This window comes from Sesamum indicum, linkage group LG14 (genome assembly GCF_000512975.1).
Source record: "Sesamum indicum cultivar Zhongzhi No. 13 linkage group LG14, S_indicum_v1.0, whole genome shotgun sequence".
Lineage (NCBI taxonomy): Eukaryota > Viridiplantae > Streptophyta > Magnoliopsida > Lamiales > Pedaliaceae > Sesamum > Sesamum indicum.
The window spans coordinates 3,151,404-3,161,525 of record NC_026158.1 but is presented as its reverse complement, the minus strand read 5'-3'; the positions used below and the strand labels follow the sequence as shown (position 1 = coordinate 3,161,525).

The window sequence follows — 10,122 nt, the reverse complement described above, 5'->3', positions numbered from 1 at the left end:
TAGCTTCACGGAATCTATCCCATCTCCCACCACCTCCACCTGATCCTTCCCTTCTCCGGTTAATGCCGCCGACTCAACCCCTTCAAGCCCCCAAACCCATTACGAAAAATGAGAAGAAATTAACAGCCTAATTACTTATTAATTGAAAATATTTATATGTATATGTTAATTACCTGTTGTGGCAACAACGATTTTCAGGGCCTTGGAGCGACATTTATCATGGTGCATTGCCACCTTAATTACTATTTTTTGCTGCAAATTCATATTTAATAATAATAATTAACATAAAAATTCGGTAATTATCATCACATAAAACAAAATTGAATTAATTCTGCAATTTAATACCTTCATTTTCTTGGTTTGATGGATGAGTAATATTTCACGGAGTGAGAAATGAAGGAGAAGAGAAAGAGTTGGGAGGAGAGAATTTTGGTAATTCTGTAGTGCTAGCTGAGTGGCTGCCTATTTATAGGAAAAATAGATTAAATGTATTTTTTGTACTGTATATTTCTTTGAGTATTTTAATTTTTAGTTGTTTTGTTTTCCAGGTCATTTTCACTATCGAGAAAGATGAGCTTTGACCGAAAAAACTAAAATCACAAAATTTAAAAAAATATAGGACCAAAATGTTATCCTTAAAGGTTAAAAGACAAGAATCTGGGCAGAAATGGGCCCGTAGGAACGAAAACCCCAATTTTAAAATATCGCGTGGGTGACATATGTATTTCCAGCAAGAAAGGTGAATTCCGATAAAAAAATGATTAAAATCATAAAAATTAAAAAAAATACAGAATCAAAATACTATCAAAAGTTAATGGACGAACCCATCAAATGGCCTAAATTATAGGACCAAAATACATTTAAATCTAAAAAAATCATCATGGTGAAAAGTATAGTATTGTTTAGTATAGAACATTAGCATAAGCTTTAGATGTCTAAGGATATCCTAAGCATAATCATCATGGTGCAAACTTAATAGATAAAACGTCCACAAAGCATGGATTGATTAGGTACATAATAATATTTACTAACTTGAATTAGGATGTAGCTGAGGAGAAAGTGTAAGTAGTGTTAGAGTGGACCTAGTCACAATATTTATGGGACAAAAATCATCAGTAATAATTTTATTTATTTTGTTACGATATTTTTTAAAGGTACGAAAAATTCGAACAAATTCTCAAAATAAGATGAGAATAAATGTACATGAAGTGAATCTAATTGAGATGTTGGCGAGATGAATCAAGTCGACTTGCGCGCTTGACAAGCCAACGTAGATGAAGCTCGACTTGAGCTCGAAAGATTTGAACAATTTTGAGCTTGAGCCTAAATGTTTTTATTCAAAAACTCGCAAGTTTTTTCTTTTTTTTACTTTTAAGTGTTTTTAGTATTAAGTTCATACTGAAAGTTTATTATATACTGAATTTATACCGAATAAATATTTTATATTTTAATTTTAGATCATAATAAAATAAGATTTTTTATTTATATTATTTAATATCTATCTCAAGACAAGCTAATTAACAAACAATTTAGCAATTGTTTATAATTTTTATAAATAAATTATTTAATATAATGCATACAAATGTTAGTATATTATATTTCAATTGGTATACTAAATTTTTCTCTTTCTACTTTTTGCCTTTTTAGTTAGATTAAATTAACTTCTTTGATATATTCAAATATACTTATTCAAATTAGGTTAACTTTTTTACATAGTTTTGTATATTTAAAAATATTTCCAATACCTAAAATCTGCACTATATAAGTTCTAGTACGTCTGAATAGTCGTAAAGATATCCCAACGCTTATCTCAAAGCCACTTCTACTACTACCCACAAAATATTGAAATTGACTTATTAAAAAGACTTGTATTAATTACTAATCTTGGATATACCTATCCCCGGTTTGGCCTTAATGTGATGACTTATTTAAGTCAATGTCAACAAGTCTAAGTCTTTTCCTATATATATATATGGATAAATTGACAAATTACGACGGGCTCTTATGAAATTTATTATAATTATAAATACTTTTTCATTATTTGAAAAATTACAAATTTCATTATGAAATTAGTGATTGTCTAATAAATACCCCATGTGACAGCTAGTTGTAGGGATAATTTATTGTACGACTATTAATTTAAAGGAGTTATTTGTAATTTTTAAATAATAAGGAAATATTTGTAATTTCAATAAATGTCAGGGATTCCTTTTTAATTTGCTCTATATGAATATGCATGTATGCCAATTTATTTATGAATATCCGGAGAAAATGTCAACATTGAAAGCATACATGTGGGCATACACTGAATTGGTCGAACTTTCTTTCTGGTTTTGAATTTTGTTTTCCTGTACAAATAATTGTAAAAGTATGTCTTTGAAGTATTGCACATTCACACGTTCAGGGATGCAATTCGATGTCGTAATATCAGAGAAATGTGGGAAATGGTTCCGTCAAATACTGAAATATAATTTTTCTTGTCCGAATATCAATATCTAACACACAATTACAATAATCATACTCTGATATCTAAAGTCATGGAATCTCCACTTCGCCAACTGAACTAAGCCACATAACTTTAATCAGTCTCTCTTATTTTCATGTGTTGACATTACCATCCATAAAGTTCATATTTTATTTAATTGGGTCAATAGCAATTTATCCCCTTGTGATATTGAAAATGAGCATATTACCCCCTTATGAAAAAATTACCGATACTTTTTAAAATGAAGCAATTTAATTGCTTCATTTTAAAAATTGTAGGGGGGTAAATTGTTGTATTTTAAAAAATATAAGGAGGTAAATCGCTATTTATTTTTTCATTAGGGGGTAATTTAACATCTTAATTTGGTAGTGTGTATTTTTTTTTCCCTAAATGTACTTTATATAATTTTCCTACTATTTACATTCTAATATTTGAAAATGTATTATATATTCAAATTTTATAAAATATTATAGATTTATCTTGTGTGACCTATACTTTAAACATATACATTTATATATATATATATATATATATTTCCTTTTTGTAATTTAGATTTAATGTAATTTATCTCATACGATATTATAAATGAGCAAAACACCCTCTTATTAAAAAAAAATAAAAAATAGCAAATTATCTCCATGTGTTTATTTTTAAAATAAAGCAATTTATCTCTTTAGACGATAATATATTATTAATTGATCATGATCAAAACTTAAGTTACCATATTGAGTTTGTATCCTTGATTGATGGGTAAATTATATTTTTGGTCCCATAAGTGGACCTGTTTCTAATTTTAGTCCCATACTCAAGCTAATTCGCACATTTAGTCCCATATGTGGATTTAACGAAATCCCCCATTTGGTCCTAAAAAAAATAATCCACATATGGGACTAAATGTGCGAATTAGCCTGAGTGTAGGACTAAAATTGAAAACAGGTCCACTTATAAAATCAAAAATGTAATTTACCCGTGATTGATAGTATCTATTTTTTTTTTTCTAGTGGCGTACGATTTCTAAATTTTATAAAATACACTGAACGTTAATTATGTGCGTTTTTTTGCTTAATCTTAAAACCTAAATTAGTAGAAAACTTTGCATTTCATTATTGATACTTTTTTTCTTCTCGGGTAAAGCAAAGTTGAATACTGGTCCTAATAGAAGAAATATAACATTTTGTCGTAGTTAATTAACATGGCTAAAAATAAAAGTTATCGTGAAATACTAATTAATCGTAACTTCTTAATGTCTATTACTCGTTATTTTTGCAAGTGAAATTAAAATATTAGTTACAGTAAAAAATCATGACAAAATATTTTGATCATAGGTTTTCTCCATAGAAAATATTGATATTTAACTTTGGTCGAAACTTAAGTTTTTGCATCTATTTTGCTCAATTATGGTAGATAATGTTGATTTATCATGAATTTAAATCATAGTAATTTATAATGTACGGAATAATTTATTTTTTCTGTAGTAACTTATTAAATACTTTATGTTATTAAATGTATATTTTTATGATAAAAGTGAAATTAACTTAAAATATTTTAGCATGTTAGATCCAATATTACTACTGAAAATAGATACAAAGTGCAGGGAAATGATCCACAGACCACGTAAAGTATCTCCATAAACGATAATTTTGGTAACAAAAGAGATACATATAAGGTAACTCTAAGAATAAATCCTACTTATACTAATATAAAAAAGAAAAACCTTCTATACTTCGAAACGGAGGTTAGGAACTCCATCCCATCAATTTTTAAATACGACGATTATACCTCTAATTAAATAATTTAAAAAGTTAATTGTAATTACTTTATTTATTTTTTTTAATAAAATTACTTCACGTAATTTTAACACAATTACACCAGTTCTTTTGTTGTGTCAATAATACCTTAAGTTGGTATTCTTTTTATTTGTTGATTTCTTTTTTTTTTCAAAAATGTGATTTGTTGAATTATATATTTTCTTTTTATTTATAATATTTTGAAATATGAAAAATTATTTATTATATACACACAAGAACAATGTACCACGATGGCTAGATTAAATAAGTCCCAACGCGTGTTTCAAACCCTTTCCCTGCACGCTTTGTGTTATTGTCATTGTTTCACCAATTTTTGCAGGCACATTTATATAAATAGGTTAAGCAATCTTTCCCAAAATCAATTATTTCATTTTACAAATGAGGTTTTGGTTTTTTTTTTTTTTTTTTTTTTTTAAAATGACAGTGTTAGTCTATCATCACAAGTAATTCCATGTGGGGTTAATATGTAAATATCCCAAAAATAAGTACCTCTTCTTTGTTTACCATTCTCGGATTGGTTGTCCACGACACTTCCTAAATTTTTGATTCAAAAGGTGAAATTATATTTTTTGTCCCATATTTCACGACCACTATACTTTTTATTCAATTAGTTATGAGATTCTCATTAATCTTCCCACAAGTTATAGAAATTTTCACTTTTAGTCATTTTGTCAATGTCAATTTCTGTTGATAAGCATGTGCCTTTTTCTTTAAAATAGTAATGAAATTTGATAAAATGACTAAAAGTGATAATTTTTTTGCAATTTATGAGATCATTAATGAGAATTCAACAACTAAAAGGACGAGAAGTGTAGTTAACTTAAGATATAGGACCAGAAATGCTATTTTGTTCACTTCACTTTCTTCAACTCAAATTTGAATTGTTTCTTGAAGCGACTTCGAAAATGATATAGTAATTCAGAAAGTATATTTAGGTAAGAAAATTGTGTGCCAAGAATAAATATTCAAACTAATAATTCCTAAAAAATAGCTCATAACTACCCCCACAATCTGTATATTCAACTTAACAACTCTTTTGACAATTGGGTTCCACTTTTTACTCCAAAAAGTAACGATTAATAGTTCAATAGAAGAAAGTATATTACACATTGATGCTGGGCAAAATCTTATTTTGATATCATTAAAAAAGGTTAGTTTTGTTTTTATATTACAAATTTTGCAAGTTTGAGTTTTGAACCATTAAACTAAAAAATAAGCATTTTTAGTACCAACTTAATGACAGAGCCCATGTACCATGCACATAGGCTTTAACGGCCGTCAAATCCCGTTAAATCACGTGCGCAATGGCTGTTGACCTCTAAAGACAAAAAAACGGGCAAATTTGCTGAACCACCTTATCACACCTCCAACGAAGGAATTTCCCCCTTTTGAAAACCCTAACCTCAAAATAGAAGCTGAATTGAAAATTAAGGCAAATGTGTGATTGAGAATCTGAATCCGAGAGCAGGGAGACTTATTTTTGTGGTTAATTTGAAGAAATGGCATTGACGCCCATCCTTCGACCCGCTTCATTGGTGTCAGGTGGTGTGTCCGATTATGGTGAGTTTTGTTTTTCTTTTGAACTTTTGTAAATTGTTGGGTTCTTGATGTTGTTGTATTTTGTGTGGTTCTGAAGTAGGTGTTGGTGATGTGGATTTTGAGGATGATGAGTATGCTTTGTTTATTGTTTGAACTTTGAAGCACACGATATGCAATGTGGTCTCCTACTATATAATGTTGGGTGCTTTTTTTGGTTTGTTTGTTGGTTGTGTTGAGAGAACATGTCAAATAAATTAAAAGAGGGTACCCTACATGTTGGGTTTACTGGAGAATCGCACTGTGCAATTGCTCCCCCCCCCCCCTTTTTTTTTTTTTTATATGATTGGTGCTATTATTTATATTTGGAGGTGAACATAAATTTCTTATCAGCTTATGAATTTAACAAGGGGGTAAATTAATATTCCATCCTGAAGCTGAGTACAAAGGGGGCATGGAAAGTGTATTTGACTTTGTTGATAAGGATACTTTTCAATCTAGTACTTGACAAGTGTTGTGAACAGTTTGATTATTTGGGTAGGAAAAAATACTTTAGAATTGATATGTCAAAAAAGTAGAGCATTATTCTTTGAAACAAATATTTTTCAGCTTATAGATGGCCATGGGGGTGAGATTAGGGTCTACCTTTAAGCAGTTAGATGCCCCACAGTTGCTGCAGAAATTTAGGGGGTTGATAAGGGTAAGAATACTGCGATTGAGGGTGATAAGGGTAAGAATATTGCGACTTAGGGTGATAAGGGCAAGAACATTGTGACTGAGGGTGAGAAGGTAAGAACACTGTGACTGAGGGTGAGAAGGGTAAGAACATTGTGATTGAGGGTGATAAGGAAAAAATACTATGACTAAGGAAGAACCTGTGCAACATAATAGAGACAAAGGGAAAGTTGTGATAATAGAAGAGAGTGGGGATGGTGAAATGGTTGATTGGGTTGATTAGGATAGGGATGACGAAGATATGAGAGAAATTGAAGAATGGGTGGCTAATTTTGAAGATGACTTGTTCGATGGAGATTATTAAAGTGTTGATTACGATGAGGATGATGAGTGTTTTGATGAGAATATAGACAAGGATGTAGAATGGGCTGTTATATTGCAAGATGCTTTTGAAGATGAGATGCGGTTTGACAGTGATGATCATACTGATGGTGATAGCCCAGATGAATTTGATAGTCAAAAGAACAGTAATGATGATAATGTTGGGAAGGCGCCCGTTTTCTTTCCCGATGACAAATTTGATCCTAAATTTGCATTGAGAATGAAATTTAGTCATAAAAGAAATTTCAGGAGGCCGTCCATTTTCATGCCATTATGACAAGAAGAAATCTTGTGATATCAAGAAATAACAAAAGGAGAATTTATGCAAGATGTAAGGCCGATGGGTGTTCATGGCATATTAATGCAGTGGAGATAAGAGAGGATTTGGGATTTCACATCAGGGTACAATCATGTCCATAATTGTGGGGTCAGTTTCAATGTGAAGAATGTCAGGATAAATTGGTTATAGCAAAAGTATGTGGAGACATTCAGATCTGATCCCAATAGAAGTTCAAAAGACTTCAGACAAGATGTAATCAGACAATTATACTGCAATGTGTCTAGGGGACAAGCATACACAACAAAAAGAAGATGTTTGCGAGAAGTACAAGGGGCTAGAGCTGAGCAATATGCAAGATTGTGGAATTATGCTGGTGCTCTGAAAAACAAGAATCTAGGCTCAATAATAATCATGAACCTAGAATATGTTGATGCAACATGCAAGAAAAAATCTAAAAGGTTTTATGTGTGCTTTGCAGCAATAAAGAATGGATTCTTGAGCGGGTGTAGGGCTTTCATAGGTGTTGATGGCTTCTATTTAAAGGGCCCTCATCGGGGTGTTCTACTCATGGCAGTAGGTGTCGACCCAAATAATAACCAATTCCCACTTGCATATGCAGTAGTTTTGAGTGAAAACAAAGACAATTGGGAATGGTTTCTAACATTACTAAAAGAAGATTTGAACATTGTAAGGGATGATGCCCACACATTCATTTCAGACAAACAAAAGGGCCTCTTACCAGCATTTGAAAAGGTTCTTCCTGATGTAGAAAACAGATTTTGCGTGAGACATTTTCATGGTAACATGAAGACTATTGGATTCAAGGAGTTGGGGTACAAGAAGACCTTATAGAAGGCAGCAAAGACTACTATAGTCAGTCAATTTTAAACAGCAATGCACGACATAGTTGATTTGGATATGAGATGCCTTGAGTGGTTGCAAGACAAGCCAGCTTTACAATGGTCAAAGATTCATTTCAGTACGTACCTAAAGTGTGATTTTCTGCTTAACAACTTGTGTGCGTCAACAATTGTATCCTCGAGGCAAGAAAGAAGCATATACTGACAAAGTTGGAGTGGATAAGGGAGTATGTAATGACCAGAATGCAACAACCTAGGAATAGTGCTGAGAGGTTGTGGGAAGGCAGGAAATTATGCCCAAAGTTAAAAAAGATTCTGAATAATAATCTTAAAAAAATCGCTAATTATTTCTCAGCGAAGTCTCATGACATACATTATGAGGTACAGTGTTTTGATGGTGGAAGATACATAGTTGGCTTGAAAGAGAAAAATTATTCTTGTAGATCATGGAATTTGACAGGTATCCCATGCAACCATGCAATGAGTGCAATATCTGCACAAGTAGGGGTGTGCAGAAAACCTAACCGAAATTTTCGGTTCGGTTTTCGGTTTTTTTAAGAAAAAATTCAATTTTCGGTTCGATTTTTGGTCACCAATTCGGTGACCGAACCGAACCAAATAACCGATTTTGTAAATAATAATAAAAACTATATATATTTTTACACATATAAAAATTATATAATTATATATATTAATATTATATTAGTAATATATATTAATATATATTAATATGGAATAAGATTTAGGAAGAATGGACTTGATTGAGAGTCTGCGGGAGACTGAGAGAGAACAGAGAAGACTAAAGACAGGAAAGAAAAGAAAACTGAGTTACTGAAACAGAAGGAAATAAATGAAAGAAAGAAAAGAGAGAATCCTTACACGGAAACTCTGAACTGAAAGTCTGAAACAGAATAGAGAAAGGAAAGAAAGAAAGAAAGAAAGAAAGAGAGAAGCCTTGGCACCGGCGGCGACGATCGACGGATTGAGACAAAAAACTTGCAAAGACAACCTCACACCGTAACACGAGTCACGACTGGTAGGATTTCTGGTTTGGTTTCTTAGACTCTTACAAAAAAATAGAAAAATTTTAACTTACAATATTGCTTTGAAGGTGTTTGATGAAATGCCTAAGTTAATTTGTGCAACAATATCACAATTTCGGCTTAAACTATCAAAATATATTATTTTTTAAAAAAAAATGGTTTTTTTCGATTTTAAAATCGAACTTCAGTTTAGTTTTAACCGAACCGAACCGCTGTCATTAGGTTCGGTTTTCGATTTTCCAAACCGCCGAACTGAATTTTCGATTAAGCGAAAATTCGGTTCAGTTCGATTCGGTTAACCGAAATGGACACCCCTATGCACAAGTGTTGGATCTTGATGACTTTGTGCACGAGTCTTATCATGTTGACACTTTCTGCAAGGTATATGCACCAGCAATCATGCCTCTTCATGGACTAGAAATGTGGGAAAAAGCTAGTTACATTCCACCCGTGCCTCCAAATTTTGAGAGGAAAAAGGGGAGGCCTGCAAGGGAAAGAAGATTGAAACTTGACGACATTCGGAAGGGTAAGAAACCTGCAACTGCAATCGACAAATTGCTAAGGCAAAGAGAAAAAGGGATATGCAAATTCTGTCATCAAGTAGGACACACCATGAAAGGTTGCAAGTGGAAGAAATTTGCTAAAGAATTCCCAGATGATGTATTTAAGTAGGCTGCAACAATTGAACAACATGTAACAACATCTGTACAACAAGATGAGGTGATTGTAATTTAAAATACCTGAAGTAGTTAGTCAAACTGAAGCTGATGGTTCTGTAAGTTTTCATTTGTTTACAGAAGTTATAAAACTAACCATCTTGTGGTGGACTAGAGCTCTTTGGGCTAGAAATTTTCACAAGCTCTGAAATGAGGACATGCACAAAAAATTTTAGCAATATGATGCCCAAGTTAGTAGGTGATTTAAAAAAAATAAATAGCTTGGAATTTGGATGCAATATAAGGTAAATGTAGCAATAATTAGTAGTAGAATGTGAGTGTCTTTATGCTTATGTATGCCATGAAAACCTTACCCTCTAGTAGGGAAGAAAAGCTTT

The 10,122-nt window shown here is 31.8% G+C and overlaps 1 protein-coding gene and 1 long non-coding RNA gene across 2 annotated transcripts; one reads left to right on the top strand and one right to left on the bottom strand.

Moving 5' to 3' along the window:
* Window positions 1-430, bottom strand: LOC110013105. Its single transcript, XR_002288259.1, has 3 exons — window positions 346-430; window positions 174-252; window positions 1-80 (listed from the first exon to the last, which is right to left on the bottom strand). It is a non-coding gene; the product is annotated as an uncharacterized LOC110013105 (long non-coding RNA).
* On the top strand, window positions 5,793-9,740 carry LOC105177068. The gene is made up of 5 exons (XM_011100091.1): window positions 5,793-5,853; window positions 5,933-5,963; window positions 6,871-7,060; window positions 7,355-7,948; window positions 9,291-9,740. The coding sequence occupies exons 1-5, from the start codon at window positions 5,793-5,795 to the stop codon at window positions 9,738-9,740; spliced, it is 1,326 nt and encodes a 441-aa protein (XP_011098393.1).

Bases quoted from the DNA above. Each gene is read 5' to 3' on its own strand.
- LOC105177068 (XM_011100091.1), top strand. From the start codon at position 5,793: ATGGCATTGACGCCCATCCTTCGACCCGCTTCATTGGTGTCAGGTGGT. The intron at 5,964-6,870 runs GTATGCTTTGTT...AGATTATTAAAG, and splicing joins GTGGATTTTGAGGATGATGA to TGTTGATTACGATGAGGATG. The intron at 7,061-7,354 runs GTTTTCTTTCCC...AATTGGTTATAG, and splicing joins ATAATGTTGGGAAGGCGCCC to CAAAAGTATGTGGAGACATT.